The sequence below is a fragment of the Coturnix japonica genome, chromosome 11 (assembly GCF_054131305.1).
Source record: "Coturnix japonica strain WE chromosome 11, WE-NBRP24, whole genome shotgun sequence".
Taxonomy (NCBI): domain Eukaryota; kingdom Metazoa; phylum Chordata; class Aves; order Galliformes; family Phasianidae; genus Coturnix; species Coturnix japonica.
The window spans coordinates 25,722,089-25,740,587 of record NC_140673.1 but is presented as its reverse complement, the minus strand read 5'-3'; the positions used below and the strand labels follow the sequence as shown (position 1 = coordinate 25,740,587).

The window sequence follows — 18,499 nt, the reverse complement described above, 5'->3', positions numbered from 1 at the left end:
GTTTGGGTTACAGAAATATTAATTAGAATGTGGGTCTGGACAAAAACAACCAACTCCTCACACTTCTATCCCATGAACTGAAGTGAGCTGCAAAGAGGACTGTATAATCTTAAATCCAAAGTACTTGTCACCACAGAAATAGTAGTAGCCATCCAACTTACTCTAGTGGAAAAGAGTTATGTGGCAGCCAGTTTTAATCTCAGGACACTGTAGCAGTCATTGACATAGTCCTTCATCGTTGAGTTGCTCAGTTCTCTGCAGGTCAAAAACTACTGACCTCAAAATACAGCCCTTCAGTCCCAGCGTGCATTCAGGCAGCGTGTACCCACTTAAGGATGAAGGTGAGATGCCACAACTTCCTTTATTCTATAGGAACCTGTCATGATATACAGACGCTATTCCTCTAAACCTCTGTGGAAACTAGACTGACAGTTTTGCCCCATGCAAAGCCTTAGGAATCCATTAAGATAATTGCTTTCTTAAAAAGTAAATAAGCCTTTCAATAAAGTACATTGCTGCATATGCACTAATGATCTTATCCTCCCAACTGCAAAGGAAGCAAAGAATCTAATTTGCAGGCAGCCAGGTTAGTTGTACAGCAGGCTTACATCACGTATCTGCACAGTGCAGAGTGAATCCTGAACCAGCAGCAAAACTGGCAGGTGTGTCCAGCTGGATGAGCACAGCACTCTGCCCACTGAACAACCTGAGCCAGGCTCCAGGTTTATTAGCTGGGCAGCGTTACTGAGCAGCCTGCGGAGGTGGGTGGAGCGGCTCAGGCCAGAGCAAGCTTGGGCATCCTGGAGTACTTACACCATGGAGCGAGGTGCGAGGTGACCAGAAGCACATGGCAGAACTGAAAAACCAGAGCATTTATCTTTAATACCAAGTGAATGCCTTCTCTGCTTTTCATCTCTTCCTTCCTAGCCCCGAGACAGGTATAACAGTGTAGATTTACCAACAAGTAGAAACTAAAACCCTAAAGCCAGTTCAGGCAAAGTTTGCTCTATTTAAAGGAAAAAAAAAGTTGCAAACAACACAAGTGAATGCAAAACACTGGTAATGAGCAGAGGAAGGAATAATCTTTGAAATTACTGCATACACAGATCTGTTATGAAATGGAATACATCTTATTAGCAGTGGGACAGGGAGAGGGAAGATGGCATTAATGTTCTTACTGAAGAAAAGGAAAAGGCAGGTGGGTTGCACTGTGGGAAGGTGATCATTCCAGAGATGGGCTTGTTTCTTCCAGCTGCACACAGTGCCAGCAGCAGCGCCTGCACCCCAGGGGGGAGGCCATCCCAGTTCCACACATACGTATCATTGCTGACATCAACATCAGAATAAATTCTCAGAGCAGAGCTGGTGCTTCCTACAAAGAGAACTTGTAAAAAGTCATCACCTGGTTACCAACTAGGTTCCTTCCATCCTTAGATATTCCAAAGCACTACAGAGTTGCAAAGGGGAAAAAACTTCTGAAAAAGTTAACTAAATATTGAAAGCAACAATGACTTTGTCAGCTATGGAGTAACAGCAGTAATTTTGTGTTTTGAGCCTTGAATTCTCCAGGCAGTTTCTATGTTAATTCCATAAAAATTTGCTAGAAACTCCTCCAAACTGACCTCTATTGTCTTTCAAATTTAAAAGAATTCCTGTGAAACCTGGCAGCGTAATAATCCCAAAGATGTGGGAAATGGGACGCAGCTCCAGCAGATGGAGCTCACAAGCAAACAGTGCAGGAACACACTGCAAGGAGGTTTGCAGCACGGAGCTCTTGTGTAGATGGTGTAGCAGCCAGAAAACACTGCTGCTCTCCCTGTGCAAACTCTGGTTGTTGTTTTGTTTTTACCTTGAGAGTGAAATAGGGAAAGTTCCTCTTGAAACAAAGCCACAACACTTATGGGTCAGGATTTATTGTTTAACTGCTGACAGTGAGTTTTCTAGGCTAGGAGACACTATGAGCTCTCTTCGGACTTAACAGAAATGTGCATACATCAGAGATGTGGGCTGCTCTGGTTCTTTAACTGAAAGGCATCTGGGTAGATAGGACGAAACCTGGGTCTGATTTACCCCATTAGAAAAAGGAGGCCTTTCCTTCTACTGAGCAGAAAAGTTCATAACCATCACATGTTAGTGATGAATGAATTTCCGTAAACTAAATGTTATTCTACTGCACCATGCACCAAAAGTACACCACTTCCCCCTATACAAACAGCAAGGTATCCCTAAACATTAACTGTTCAAAACTCCTTGCAAGAAGTAATTAACAAGATTCATTACAATCCCTCCCTTGGTATGTCTGGGCCTCAGTCAAGATATGATCCTTATCACACTAAATAATCACACAGAGTCTGACCCAAATACCTAAAGGGGAGAAAAGGAACTGAGATTCTCAATGCCAAATGCATCTCTCGTTTGGATCTGCTGTCATTCAGCTTGCCAGTTCTCCTTGTTTTCTGACTGAAGGAGACCATTTCTAAACATGAACATTCCAGTTATTTAAGTGCTTTTATTCACAGAAACAAAACCAACAAGCTATATGAAGCTATACATGAAGCATGGCTGACTTTGGGACTGACAGTACAAGAGTTTACAGTCAGCCTGCAACAAGATTGGTGAGCAGAGCAAGCCCTTGGCAAGTTAACAGCAGAATTTCCTTCTTTAAATGACAGAAAATAAACAGAATTCAGTGGTCTTTGTCCAGTTTCCTTCTCCTTTAAGCAGAGATTTTCTAACCCATATCTTTCCAGTGCAGCCCTGCAGGAAGCAGTCCATCTTTATCTAACTTCCCACTACATTGGTTCTCAGGGCTGTGAAAAAGAGACCACCATTCAACTCTGCAGATGTAGCTGGGCTGGTCATATTTCAGCTTGGTTAGAAACTTGTGGATTATATTTGTCACTTGTGCCCCCCCCAGTGCAGCTAAAGGTACCGTATTTAGGGAATCACCCCTAACTGAGCTTCACAACTACACACAGCTTTTACTTCCAGGTACTTTTGCAAAAGTAGCAATGAAGTTGACCGGTTTGGTTCTTTTTTGCCCACGAGTGACCAAAAACCAGCACAGATCAAAAGCTGCTGGGTAGAAACAGCAGTTCTGGAAATCAGAGCACTGATAAATACCAGGAAGAAAACATGGTTCAAAAATCAGATTCCTTTCTTGTGTTGAGAAACAGGGATCGCTGGCAGATCTCCAAACTATGGGAGACTGAGACGGAACTCTTACATTCATTCTTCCCAACTTCCATTATACTGCAAAAATGCCCAAGCAAATCTTGCACCAGTTTTATAACTTAATTTTAATTCACACTTTTGGTTAAACAAGCTCAACTTCCCATATGGATAAAGCTATAAAACATGGTTTGACTTTCACAGAGAACAATTTTCATGCACCCATTAACTTGACTTGAGAACTGAGTCCTTTAGTAGCTTATGAAACTGCTTCTTGTGAGATGACTAACTTTATGCATATATATTTAAAATTATTTCAGAGGGCAGCGAGGTTATTATTCTCAGTCTTATAAATGGAATTCCTTGCACATGCTACACATGTTGGCTTCCACGTCTGTTTCGAATTTACATTCAAAATAGATCAGCACACCCAAAACTTGTTACAAGCTATTTCCCCGGCCCCCTCTGTTCACTGTTTATCATTCTTACATGCAGAAATTGCTTCTGTGTTTTTCACTGCACAGGAAATGCCAGACTGGCAATATGAGAAAGTCTCGCTTTTTAGCTTAATGTCAATTGTTCTTTCTTCCACGGTTACGTGCCTGTGGGCTGGATGTGGCATCTGGGTTCATGGAATGCTCTTACTCTCAGCATGGTATCTACTTGCAAAGCCATTTACTTCTCCAATTGAGTTCCAAAAGGTGGCAAAACAAAATGACAAAAGGAATAACATAATGAGCTCAGGGAATGGAAGATGTTATGCAGTTACTCTTTTCCTGTTAAAAGATCTCCATCCCCAAATCTGTTGCAAATTACCAACACAAGCATCTCAGTTTAGGAACAGTAATGCCTGATTTTCTTTAGTCTTTCTTATGACATTCTCTCCTGAAATTCACTTATAAATGTTTTGACAGGTCCACAGTCTGATCTAAGTAGGAAAAGCTAATGTTATCCCCTTTGGGAGTGCACTGTGCAGTGCAGCCACAGAAGTGCAGGCCCGTCAACCTGTGAGCAGCATGGTATGGCTGTCCTTGTCCTTTTCCTGCCTCTTTAGGAGAGTCTAACTTCTGTAATAGCAGAAGTGATCAAATGGCAGTAAGATGAAATTAAACCCCTCGTCCTGTACCACTGCATAGAAACAGGAACAATTAAGATTAAGCAATTAACACAAAAATAGAAGCAAGAAAAGCAAATTCTCCACTCTTTCTAAGGTTGAGTCAGACAATATCACTATAAGAGGTTAAAACAGAAGATCTCCAGGTATCCAGCAAAAATGGTCACTTTCACCTACACAACAAAAACTGAGAGTGTCTAGTGATGAAATCCGCAAGTACATTAAAGGCTGTTTAAATTAATGAGAAGAGTCAGAACAGAAGTAAAGTTCTCTAATACTGAATACTTTAATACCTTTTCCTTTCTTTGTCAGTCATCACTATTTACTTTAAAGCCTATAAATGATTATACACTAAAATATATTTTGATTCATTAATTCAAATACATTAAGCTATGTTTAAACATTGCTATACTTTGATCTACAACTGGAGTTCTATTAAAGGCTTCTCAGCACTACAAAAACCCTGATTCTTTAAGTTCATTTGCCTAATATATGTTTGCCATACCCGATGTCAGGAGCCTCATCCTAATCTTGAATGTTGGTATTATTTGATACTTCAGAGAGGAATCCCAGAACGTGAAGCCTGGATCCTTAATTGAAGCCAGCTGTTCCACAATAACTCCACATGTGTGGGATTTTCCTTCTCAGTGAAAATGAAAACTAGAATTGTTTTGTTTTTTTCAGGAGATTTAACAACCATTGTGGGACGGCTTCTTTTAAATGAAGGGAAAGAAACTATCACATTTGGTTCACACAGGTAACGTGAAGATGATGCCGTGCAACATAGCTGCATTTGTTCTTTCACGTCTTGTCCATGTTATGGTTTAATTTACAAAGGGATGCTGCCTTTTTTAGCTTTCCGTCTCATTGAACTACACACTTTGCTTGAAGCTGACAGTGTGACAGTCAGTATATTTGTCCTTCCAGCATCATGGCGGAAGCCTGTTCCTTAATCAGTAACATGTGTGGGTACTGAAGTTCTGGCCCAGAGGCAGAGGGCTGTGAAAAGTAAAGGGTCAACCAGCAAACTGCCCCCAGCAGAGTCTGTTTGTCTTAATGGGCTTCTGTGAAAACAAACCTTGCACCAAACATTTCACAGAATCACAGAATCACAGAATTGTAGGGGTTGGAAGGGACCTCCGGAGATCATCGAGTCCAACCCCCCTGCCAAAGCAGGCTCCCTACACCATGTCACACAGGTAGGCGTCCTGGCAGGTCTTGAATGTCTCCAGAGAAGGAGACTCCACCACCTGACTGGGCAGCCTGTTCCAGTGCTCCGTCACCCTCACTGTAAAGAAGTTCTTGCGCACATTTGTGCGGAACTTCCTATGCTGTACTTTCATCCCATTACCCCTAGTCCTGTCCCCACGCACTTCTGAAAAGAGACCAGCCTCACCACTATGGCTCCCACACCTCAGGTATTTATAAACCTGGATCAAGTCCCCTCTCAGCCTTCTTTTCTCAAGGCTAAACAGACCCAGTTCCCTAATTTCTAAATACTTACACTGTATATAATATTTTATGTCATATATTGGTATGATAATGAATTATATATATGCAATTATAAAGAAATTGTACATTGTGCTGTTAGAAGCAGGTCCCCTGATACCCAGTAGAATATTCTAAAGCGTATTTATTTCCTTCTGAATACCATACACTGAAGGGCATTGGGGGTGGGAGAGCTGTATACATATATGTACGCACCTATCAAATCCTACTAGAATACTATTAAAATATGGAACAAAAAATAGCTTTGAAATACATAGATTTCTAATTCTGTTGTGATCACAAGAAAACAGGAAATGGGCTCCAGAAAAAAAAAAAATCTCTGTTCTACCAGATGGTCTATAAAGGGTTAAAACAAACGGAGCACTTAAAAGTAACAGAATGTTTTCCTGTAAACTCCTTCTATGGTGTGATCCAGGGGAAGGTCCAACTTCAGTGCTGGATGTTCATACAGGATTTCCTATGACTAATGTTGTCAGCATTCAAAACTTTTAATTGAAAATGTGGGCGTTATACAGATAGGAAATTTACCATTTAAAATTTCTGATTTGAAAATGAATGAAAATTGCTCTGATTTTCAGATTCATTCTCCCTACATGGAACGGCAGCAGAAGAAAAGGAAGTCACTAAGTGGCATATGCTGGGACTGCCTGCCAAGCGTTTACACAAGTCCTTTCTATCTGGATGGGATCCACAGGAAGCTTGTACAGGAAGGACTTTTCCTTCCTTATTTTTGATAAGCTTCGTTGGATGGAAATTATGCCAGTGAGTAACAGAGGGGAAGGGGGGAGCAAACTACTATTCTGGTGGGTTTGGTGCCAATCCTTGCAAAACTGAAAGTCATAGTGAGGCAGCAATACTGCAACCTGTTGTAAAGAACACAGGTCCCAGCTGAAAACACCTACATTATCCAGTATTTCTAGCACATAGACTTTGTGGAGTCTTTAGAAAGTTTGTTCTGAATTCTAATGTAAGCTCTGGTAAATATTTTACCTCAGATAAATATTAAATAGTGGTATTTTATTGAATTAAGTGTGAAATTAATATAGGTTGAGAAGTCACAACAATGTTCCTTCTTTCTTTTCTTAATGACACATTGATCCTATTTGCACAGTATTACATTAACACTTGGTTGAAATTAAGCTTTCCCTGTTCTTATGACACAAGGTAGAAATAAGGTTGGTTATTCAGCTCTTCTCATACTGTAGCTACTTCACTGTGCAAGAACTTCCTAGAAATCACTCTTTGTTCCTCAGTCTGAGGATCTGAAAATCCCCAGAGGAAATGTTACTGTTCTTTGGATATTACAGTATATGCACATTGAGCCAAAGGGTTTGCTTCACTGGGAACCATGACAGCAGAAAACAGACCTACAGGTAGGTTACAATGGCTCTAGATAACCATATAGCAACAGCTCTGTCAGCTGGCAGGAGTCCCAGCTTTATCCCTGAGAGTCCCGTAAACCCAGAATGGCTCTTTAGGTAAGGGAATAAGAGCAAACAAACAAACAAACAAGCAAAAACCCTTTTTCAAATAGGGAACGCTTCTACTGCACAGTAAAGGAGGCAGAAGTTGTAAATAGGCAGATTTGATGACAGAAGAAAAATGGTGGAAGAGGAGCCTTTAAAAAGGTTTAATACAGCGTTCAAAGGAATAAGAGGAAAGTAGCACAGGGGAAAATGGAAAACAACAAAAGTATTACAAAGAATGATTGAAGAGTAAGCAGCTCTTGCAGAGGCTTTTGGTAGAGGTGTGCAATTTTCTCCAGCTGGACATTAGAACCAACCATTAACTGCATGAAAGCTATTATTAAAAAACAAAGAAGGATGCTGGCATAATGAGTCAAGCTTATGCTTTGTCCACAGAGTAGCTCTGGCGCAGGTAACAACCATATATAATCATCTGCTGTGAAAAAAAAAGCTATTCCTAAAGGAAAGAAAATCCATGCTGATATGACTCCATTGCTTCTGTGACCAAAGCTAGAGTTAAGGATGCCAGTTGGTACAGCAAACATTTCTATTCTCACAGTGGGCACTGTAGGAATAAGAAGTAGTTTAAGGAATGAGAAGAGAGATGTCTGAAATGAAAGCTCTGGTTCAGATAAGACTGTGTATGATTTGCGAAACGATGGAAACTGAGGGGGCAGCTCGGTCATGCCTTTCCTCTGCTGGATGAATCACGCTTTGAATGGAAATTTGAGTAGGAAGACATAATGGCTTGGGAACAAAGAGCGCTGCCAGAATATCACAGGTGCAGCTGAACAGAGAAGGATGTTATGGGATATGCCAAGGGAAGCAAACACCATGAATCTGGAGGAGTTGTCAGGCTTTTGTGATTTAGGGAGCTACCCAAATCAGCAAGAGTGTTTCTCATGGAAGCAGACAGGAGGAAGGCTGAGGTCCTGAGTCAATGCAGTAATGAGTCCCTTCATGTTTAAGCATAGTACTGAATTCAAAAAGAGAGAAGAACTGTTCATGTTTTACTAAAGCTCTTGGGACTCAAACCTGCCCTCTGCTCAAGCACCTCTCTGTAGTTAAATACAGACTTACTTTCTGGACTGGAGCTAAGAATACAGACGCTGGCATACAAGGAGACACAGATGGGCTGGGAACCAACACGGTCAGTCAAAGCCAGAGGGATCACATGAAGGACAGGGGAAGCTGTCAGAAGTGGAGAGAGGAGATAACGTGAAAGGATCGACTCTGCCTCTGAAAACCCCCTACCAATGAGAAATACTGTGAAACAGAACACAAGCTGCCCTCCAAACTACAGCATTGAGGAAATTAAAACTCTAATAAGGAAGAAACAAAACATGGCAGTGACTTGATAGCACTGCTATACTTTGTTTTGATGGACAACAAGCATAAACACACAGAAAAAAACCAATATGATTCTAACTAGTTGACCAGGACAGGGTATAATTGAACCACAGTAAAGGTAAATGGGGGAAAAAAAAGAAGGAAAAAAAAATATATGGAAATGGTTTGTATATATGTGCATGTTTATTTCCAGAAAATAAAAGAAAGGGGAAAAGTGATCTCAAAAGATGTGTACCAAGCCCCTTGAATAATTTGAGTTGTCCAAAAAACAGAATATTGCTATAGATAGATTTAGATAGAATAATGAAGATCTAGTGGGAATAGATATATGGCTATTAAATAGAATTTAAACAAAAGCTATTTTAGCCATTTGACATGAAATGACTGATATCAATATCTCTCAAAATATAGAATTCTGGATCAAAAATATATCAAAGACAAGACAGTGACCTACAGGATTCACAATGAACAACTCAAAGATCAGGAAATATAGAAATACAATTTATATATATAAATGGATTCCTCAGAGAGAGTAAAATTTCTATGTGTGTATAGGGAGACTTCATTGGCAAGACATTAAGTACACGTCTGTGCTGTGTCTGATACCTGACATCTAACTGTAATAACTTAATAAATAACAGCAATTAAAACTGCTTTACGATGTAGCAAAACATTATTTCCCTTCAAAGTCACATTAGCCTCCATTAATCTCTACAGCATTCTATAGTGGGTACAAGCAATGTTCTGCCTGCACACAGCTGCCTTCTGGGGGAGATCTGAGGGCACTGCCATAGGGAGCAGCCCCACTCCTATGGGGGGCAGCTAAAGAACATTCACAAAGCATTTCCTTCTGTGAGATTTCACTGCCCAAGTGTGTGTTCCCAACTCAAAACCACAGAGGCCTGTTTAGAATGTAATAAAATCTGCCTGTTTGGAAAAAAAAATAAAGAAGAAAGCCAGTTTGCTGATCCCTGAAGATGCTTCAGCATTTAGTAACTTAATGCTTTTACATCGTGTCCGTTTAGTGTTAATGATTTGCATAACAACTTTCCATAAATGCTTTGTAATGGAGTGAGTTTCTAAATCTCAATAGAGATTGTGACGATAAAGATATCTGTAGAATAAGGACCTATAGAAACATGCTACTAGTGATACCAGACAAAAAGGATCATCTTTCTTTTATGATCTTTGCATGATGCAAATTTCATCATATCATCAATAACAATTTTCCTGTTTCCCCTATGCAGCTTCTCGGAAAACTACCAGGCAGGGAATTCCATGGGAAGTTATGGAAAAATACCTACATCTGATTATTCAAAACCTGAACAGTAAAAAGAAGCCTTCTGGGTTATTGGTCACTCTTCTGAAACTTTACTAATTCCCACTGGACAAGGAAGTCAATCCTAGTTCTCACTTTGGATGATTTATGCATATTAAGACTCATGTCTATGGTTCAATCTGGACCCACAGTCTGCCCTACCAGCATGTAAAGCCATCAAAGGCACATTACTGATGTGTGCTGCTCTCTTACAGCCACCCCAGGACTGGAACTGCAGAAAAGAATCTTTGGAAAAAGAGCATTTTGTATTGCAGAGACGCAGCACTTAACACAACCTTCACCTGTTTACACTTGAGGAAATAGTACAGTGTTAGGATAACATTTGTGCCTTGTATTGGGAATTAAGTTATTATATCTGCTGTTGTATTATTATTTAGCACCTTGGAGGCATCCATGACTATTGGACAAGGCAGGGGAGCCGTGCTCTCTGCGAGGCAGCTCTTTAGGGACAGGACCTGGCACAGGGGACTCTGCAGGAGCCACTATGGGCAGGCAGCGTGTGAGCTGCGCAGGGGATAAGAGGGGAGCCCAGTGTGCCAGGCTGAGGTGCAAAACACGAGGCTGGACGGATCAGCTTTCCCCTCCCTCCAGGAGGCCCCAGCTGACATGCATGTGCTCTATGCCCTATGGAACACTTCTTTAAATCCCCGCCAGCACAGAGACTTCCCAGCACCAGGAAGGCCCCAAGTCTCCCAGTCTACTCTTGACAGAAACCTGACTAAACACAAACAGGATTGCTCAGTGCCAGAGCTCCCCTTTGGACTTCCCTAATTCACTGCAGTTACTCTTTATGCAAAACAAAGAAGTAGGCTTTGTTTCTCTTGCAGACATTCTGACTAGTCAACTTCTCTTCCAGTGTTATAAGTCAAGTACACTCTAATCATCACCAAAAATACTTCTAACACTGCTGCTTCTCTGTCTGACTATGCCTAAATATAGTTCAACCTCAACCAGCCACACTTACGTTTCTGATTATCCAAAACAAAGCTTTATTCCCGAGCCGTGTTTATTAGTGATGATGCCTTGATTACCCTGATATATTTCCTATCCCTCACGGTGTTCAGATAACGATGTTGGCTTTACTATCTCTTGGAAACAGGTTATTTTACAGCAAAAGATGTTTCCAATAAGCAGCTGGCATTACTGCAAACAACCGTCTTAAATGAAATCAAACTCCACGTTGGGAAATATAAAAATATCACGGTGAGCGAAACCATGATATTAATGTTTGGCTTTCCATCCGTTTTTATCAAGAAAATGCCCTGGGGAATCCAAGCAGTCACTGGCAGTCGTTGGGTTTCAGCAGAATACAGTGAGTGCAGCAGCAGCTCCCAGTGCTGGCTGGGGAAAGGCTGACCTCTGCAGGATCCTCAGGCCCAGGCTGCTGCATCCCAGGTAGCAATCCAACAATACGCAAGGTGTACTTTTGGTTGCTTTCATCTTTGAGAAATTAAAATAAAGAAAATTAAATGTATGCTTGATGATGACATAGCAATATAAAATAAGCTGGAAAACACAGGCACGTGTTAATTTAAGAAATAAACGTTCATCTTTGAGAAGTCAGAAAACAATACTTCAAAGGACCAAAACTTCAAAGCCCTCCGTAACTTCAAAGCGCTGAACCACCGTTAATAAACACACAGGACATGTCTGTGAGGGAGAAAAAAATTTCCTATTTTAATGCTTGTGTAAACAGGGAGCAGAGATGAAGTGATTTGCCCAAGGACACATGGAAGCAGCAGACCTGAGACTCCGGGTATGAACAAAGTGGCTTGAGCCGCGTTGCTCAGAGCAGCCACAGCAGGGTTAAAGCAGGTATTTGATGTTCCCCAATGGAAATTCACCCAGCAGAGGCATCACTGCAGATCTTTCCTATCAGTGGCATCACCTGCTCCTTTTCAGGCCTGCTTTAAACAATCACGTTGTTCTCAGCTGGCATCCTCCCACAAAGTATGCGTAGATCTATTTAAACGATGGGTTTTCTATGTAGCCATATACTCACAGAGCATTATTTCTGCATTTGACAATGACACGAAAGCTTAAATTTGTTATGCAAAGGATTTCAGCACTTCTCTCCTCTGCTCTCTGCAGGGATCTCTACAGCACACAATCAAAATACAAGCAGCATACCTACAGCATGGAGCTTCCCAATGACACTGAGGAAGCAGAACCTGCATCAGTACCAATGTGAGTTTTATTCCATGTCCTTCTGGAGTAAAATAAAGTTTTCCCAATGCATATATGCTCATCTGCTATGTCCCCATGATTCTGAATATAAAGACACTAAAAAGTTCTGTATTATGAAGAAGACAGAAGCAATGTTCATCATTTCCTCTTGTTTTTAGAATAGAGGAACAGCCCTTGGATATGCAGAGCTAAAGATGCCAGCAAAAAGAAAACTGACCCATGAAGTACTTCGCAAGGAAAAAAACAAACCTTCTCATGCCTCTCAGACATCAACGTGATCCTTGTTTTAACAGGGAATTTCCTCGTGTCACCTCCACACAAAGAACTTTTAAAAAACATATCCATAATTACGACTTGAAGACTCTGATTTGCGTAGTAATTGGCTGCATTCTGTGTCTAAAAGCAAAGTCTCACACTGGCTCTAAATAGACGTCGCACACACACAGCGCTCCGCTGTCCCTCCCCATGGCCGGTTATGGGTACTGCACCTCTAATGCCCGCTGCTTTATTAGCACAGTTCCTGCACATGAGGATATTACTGCCATACGAATTGATTCTTAAGGGATATCACAGTTGATGGCTTTAATTCTTTTTCAGGAGTTACAGATTTTTTTGTGTGCTGGCTTTATTAGAGATACTGCTTAGCACTCACCGCTCTACATCGATAGAACTCAAAACTTACCTATGAGTGCCATCGAGCATCGCTACCTCTATTTTGCATCAGAACAAAAGCAATGAAGACATAAAAACCCAGTCCGAGCAAACTTTAAGTGAGGCTTATTACTTAAGACATGGATATATCTGAAGTGCTTTGATGAGTCAGATCTGGAGACTAAATAATTTGCAGATCACAGACTGAGTCATTAGCAGATTTAGGAACACAGCTCAGACCACGCTTTTCCATGTTATGTGCTAACAATGATTAAATAAATGACAAAAGTTCAGCCATCCCTGGGGCAGCGCCCCTCTTTGCATTTCAGAGGAATTATTGGGCTTTTAAACTGGCCGTCCAATTTGCTGACTCGGTAACTGGCTGCCTTTCAAAACTTATATTAAAAGTCCTGCCTTTCCTGGTTATTTCTTCTATAAATCTTTCTCATAAAAAGAAAAAAAAAATAGAATAAGTTTTGTAATCTGGCTTATGAAATAGAAGAAGTTTTGCAGTGCAGCTTATAAAGTCAACTCATAAAAATTTACAGATCTCATCAGTCACACTGTGCCTGCTCTTAAAGAAAATACAGGCAGAGGTAGCAGGATGCAATAGGAAAGGCAGGGAAGAAAGACACAGAGGTAAAATGTCTGATTTGCTGAAATAAGTTGAATCTATCAGCTCATTTTCCTAGTGTGGTTTGGGTTGGAGGGACCTTAAAGGGCACCCAGTCCCAAGCACTCAGCTCTTGCAGAACTTCCAGCTCATTTTCTCTCTCAATTGCATTCCAAATAGGTGGTTATTATTATATTTCCTCCTCCCCGTGAGGAATTTTGAGACCAATAAATTAATTTCAGCTAGATTCAAAGGTTCTGCGCTCACACTGAAACCTACACATACAGATTGGAAGTCTCATTTAATTATACTCTAAAAGTTTTGTACACACCTTGATCCACCTCATGGAATATTATTATGCCCTGGACAGACAGCAGACACAAGAATGACAGCCTTAAATACAGCTCACAGACTGAACTTGTAACTCATCCTGCAAAGCCTGGAACACTTTTTACAGTCAGCTGCCCTGTACAGTTCATTTTTATCTGGATCTTCATGGTTTTATTTCATTACATGACACAGTTTTCACCTACAGCACTGGCAAAGGGTACTCCTTCATTTCACACCACACAAGTATGCAAACACGGCAACAGTAACCATGCTGTGCATTTTCTCTTGTCAGGTCTAAAAGCCTGGACAACTGGGAACCCACAAAGAACAGCTTGGCCCAAAGGAACCTGATGAACCGATACTGCTATTCAAATATCAGCTTCACATAAGCATTTTTTTCCTCTCCACAACTTTGCATTAAAAAGTCTAGAAATCTTCCAACTGGAATATCTTTACATATCGCTGGTTTTTGTTTTGTTATTGAGCCTCAATTGTTGCTAAGGAAGAGCAGAGAACATCGAGGGACTTCTACCAGAACTGAAGGTGAGTTTTGATTTCTTTCTCACTCTTTAAAGATGGATTATTGAACTACAGTGATTGCTGATTGAGAGTTCTATCAATAAGAATACAGGCAGCGATGTGATCCAACTTCGGTACTTCGTATTTCACTTTTGATGTTAAACAATAGTTCCGTTCTCTTCTTGCTTATCAAGGTGAGCATGCATTCCAGCAGCCTATTTACTAACCCATATGCAATAGAAGTCCTAAGAACTAAAAGAGAAGAGCTAATAGAAGGCATTAATGACCCCGACCGCCTTCTGAGCTGCCTCATAGACAATGGCATTTTTCCCCCAGAAAAAAGGATGGTTATGAGCTTCTACAGGACGCGAACAGGAAAGAACTCTCGTGTTGTGGACATCCTCATTTCCCAAGGTGAACGAGCCTGCAGGCTCTTTTTCTACCCATGTTTAAAGCAAGTGGAACCAAAACTTTATAATGAGATGAGAAAATATGTCAACGAAGTAAATGAAAGCGTCAGAGATGCCAGAAGACAACTGATAGGATATTTACTTGAAAGGGACAAAGTTTGGTTTGAAAAGAGCTGTGAACAGTATCAAGAAGAAAGAGAGAGTCCTAGAAGGAAAAGACAAGAAGGGGATACTAAGAAGAAAGGAAAAGAAACTCTGCTTTCAGGAGCAGCAAAACCTAGAGAACGCCATTCAGATATTGGCATCTTTGACGCAGCTGCTAAGGGCTGTATTTCAGACTTAGAGAAAGCACTGAAAGATAACGATATTAATGCACTAAACTCTTCAGGTGAAACCCTTCTGCATGTTGCAGCCTCTCAGGGGCATCTAAACGTAATGGAATATTTGATCAGCAAAGGTGCCAAGCTGGATGTGATGGACCAGAAAGGGAGAACACCTCTGCACAGGGCTGCTGAGAAAGGCCATGGTGATGCAGCCAAAGCGCTTCTCCGCCGTGGTGCTCACATGTACAGTTTGGATAAAGAAGGCAAGACACCACTTCATCTGGCTGCACAGAAGAACCACAGTCACATAGTGAAGATGTTCCTGAGAAAAGAAGCGAGAAGCAACGGGAACCAGCACCATTTTCTGCACATGGCAGCTCTTAAAGATGAGAGCAGTCTGGCAAAAATGCTTTTAAAGTGTGGTGCCTCCGCTGATGGGAAGGATGAGAGAGGACAGACTGCTCTCAGTTATGCTGTTTCTCAGGGCTTTGAAAACACTGCAAAAGTTCTCTTGGAAGCTGGAGCCAGCGTTGATTCCAGCGTGGCCGAAAGAGCCTTTAACAGCAAGCACCCATCCATCTTCAAAACACTGCTAGAACATTCGAAAGATTTGCCATCACAAATAATGGAGTCAGCTCTTTTTAAAGCTGTGCAGAAAAATCTGCATGGTATAGTAGCAGCTTTAGCTGACAGAGGTACAGATATAAATGCCTACAATGAAATGCAGTACACTCCTCTACTCCTGGCCTGCGAAACAGGCAAGGCTGAATGTGCAGAAGTTCTAATTGAAAAGGGAGCTCACTTGGGAATAAAGACCCCTGCTTCGGACACAGCTTTGCACCTGGCAGTTCGGGCTGGGGCTGCCTCCATCGCCAACCTGCTCCTGCACAAAGGGATGGAAGCCAATGTGACCAATCAGGCCGATGAGACCCCACTCCATATCGCTGCACTGCACAACCATGGAGCGTTAGTTGGCCCGTTAGTCGGTGCCGGAGCCAAAATTAATGCTGTCACTAAAGAGTTTGTTACTCCTTTGCATACTGCGAGTCAAAGAGGTAATGCTGATGTTGCCAAACAGCTGCTGCACCACAAAGCCAATGTTAACGCAAAGGACAAGCAGTCAAAATCACCTTTACATATTGCTTCTGAAAGGGGAGACAAAATAATGGTAGAGATGCTACTGAATGCTAATGCTGACCCCAATGCACAAGACAAGGAGAAAAAGACAGCCCTGCACGCTGCAGCTCTGCGAGGTCATCTCAGCGTTGCTCAAGTTCTGCTAGCTAAGAAAGGAAGACTTGGAGTTAAGGACATGGATGGATGTACTCCCGTGCACTACGCTGCCATCAAAGGAAACACAGAGGTTGTAAAAATCCTTCTGACATCAGGGAAAAATAAGAATATTGATGATAGGAATATTTGGAGAAAGACTGCATTGCATATTGCAGCTGAATGTGGGCACAGTGACTTGATAAACCTATTACTGACTTACGGGGCAGCCATTAATGCCTTAGACAGCAATAAGGACACCCCATTGCATTGTGCTTGCAAGGCCGGTCACTTAAATGCTGTAAATTCCTTCCTAAACTGGTCACAAGGAGAAAAAGCCAATTTACAAGCAGCTAATGGCCTCAAAAAGACCCCACTGCAAGTAGCAGAATGTAATAAAACAGAGAATCAGGCTCAAATTGTCACTGTTCTGAAGAGGAAAATGTTGATGACAAAATAAATACGTAAAGCAAACGTTTCTAAATGTAAAGGCAGAGTTATTGTTTGATATCATTTGGGTAATGCTATGGCTCTGTGTGGTTGAGAACAGGCAAATTAAGTCAGTAATCTGCAGCGATCATGGAAAACAGGATCTTAAATGTACCATCAAACTTCGGAGCATTGATTACACATTGCTTTTTCCCATGAACCTCATCCTTGGAATCTAAAAAGTGACAATCTTAAATGCACTGTGTATGATCTCCTGTAGTATAAATCACAACTTAAGTCTGCACGGATAGCTTAGTTAAACATCACATTCTTAACTAGCCATCTATTATGAACATGGAGACATTTGTATCCTCAAGGATATAGAGCATAGAGATGCTGGAGCTGATAACACTGCAGTTCAGTCATGTTTAGCTCAAGCAGAACTAACTGCAAAGCACAGCTGACAGATTGCCCTGCCCTCCCTTCTAGCCCAGCCACACACAGCTCCTCCAGGCTGGATGTGGGAGCTGAGCCAGGCTAGTCCACAGCTGCACCTGAACAGAGGAGAGAAGCAGAGCTACACCAGCATTCAGTATCAGGCTGTACTGTGTTTAGACATCTCTGTATGATACCCCATCACATGGCATTAACATAACCTGGAACTATCAAAATTGATCTGTGTGGAATCACAGAGGCTGGAAAAGACCTTTAAGGCCACCAAGCCCAACTCCCCTCTCCCCCCCCCCTTCCCATGCCCACATCCCTCAGTGCCACATCCCACAGCTGTGGATCACTCCAGGGATGGTGACCCCACCACCCTCTGTGCAGCTGTGCCGATGTATCCCCATTCTTTCTGAGAATCATTTTATTCCTTTTCTATCCTTTGTTACGCCACTTCTTGCATTTTTAAATAGAGATCACGAAAACAGCCAGTTCAATCATTTCACTTCCAAACCGATCCCAGCACAAAGGCATCCAGAATAAAAACACTGCAGCAGAGTTTGTGGCACAAAGCAACGCACTTGTACCGTCACCTCTTGAAACAGAAACAGTCTTGAGTTGGTGGGAATCATTTCCTCCATAATGATCATCAACCCTCCCAATTCTCACTTCCCCTCACTATGCAATTAGAAAACCAATTATAATGGGGAACCAAATACCTCTCATGAGGCCTTGATCACTCTGATAAGAAACATTTCCAACACCAAACGTGAATTCCTGCTGCCACAACTTGGGGCCATTAACTCTTTATCTTGAGAGCTTCTCAGAGCACTCACAATCACAGATCATCTAGTCCCACCATTCCCAATACTTCCCAGCTAAATCATATCCCTCAACACAACATCCAAACGTTTCTTGAACACCCCCACGGTCAGTGACTCCCCCACCTCCCTGTGCAGTGCATTCCAATGCCTGACTACCCTTTCCGACAAGTAATACTTCCTAATGTCCAGCCTGAATCTCCCCTGGCGCAGCTTAAAACCATTCCCTCTAGTTCTATCACCGATTACACAAGAGGCCAACCCCAGCCATTCCACTCCACCCCCCTCAGAGAGCAGGCGGCATCCCCGAGCACCCCAAGGCCGCTCTCTCCCCGTTGAAGGCCACGCTTCACCTCCTCTCTCTCCCCACACCACTACCCAGCCATTATTACCCCTCTCCTCACCCCCAGCCGCCCTCTCCCCGCCCTCTCCCCGCCTACCAGCGCCATCTCTCCGCCTCCATCCGGCATCTCCTCAGGGCTCGGTTTCACCTCAGCCTGTCGCGCTTGCGCCCGCCATCAACTGAGCATGAGCAGAGCGACTCTCTATTGCCTCGT

At 42.1% G+C, this 18,499-nt stretch overlaps 2 protein-coding genes across 23 annotated transcripts in view; one reads left to right on the top strand and one right to left on the bottom strand.

Moving 5' to 3' along the window:
• FGGY (FGGY carbohydrate kinase domain containing) overlaps window positions 1-18,466 on the bottom strand; it is a 264,789-nt gene extending 246,323 nt beyond the window's left edge. For all 22 annotated transcript variants that reach the window (XR_014932893.1, XR_014932895.1, XR_001556977.3 and 19 more), the window contains exon 1: window positions 18,383-18,466. Coding sequence is in view for 1 of the 22 variants with exons in the window: in XM_085511838.1 (XP_085367964.1) it covers window positions 18,383-18,405 (23 nt within the window). In the remaining 21 variants the exon portion in view is untranslated. The remainder of the gene's footprint in view (window positions 1-18,382) is intronic.
• Window positions 14,141-16,984, top strand: LOC107317687 (CARD- and ANK-domain containing inflammasome adapter protein-like). The gene is made up of 2 exons (XM_085511837.1): window positions 14,141-14,273; window positions 14,444-16,984. Exon 2 carries the CDS (start codon window positions 14,450-14,452, stop codon window positions 16,709-16,711), a length of 2,262 nt encoding a protein of 753 aa, XP_085367963.1. The 5' UTR covers window positions 14,141-14,273; window positions 14,444-14,449; the 3' UTR covers window positions 16,712-16,984.
• Window positions 18,467-18,499: the final 33 nt, after the last annotated feature.

Excerpts from the sequence above, each read along its gene's own strand:
- LOC107317687 (XM_085511837.1), top strand. The coding sequence starts at position 14,450 with ATGCATTCCAGCAGCCTATTTACTAACCCATATGCAATAGAAGTCCTA.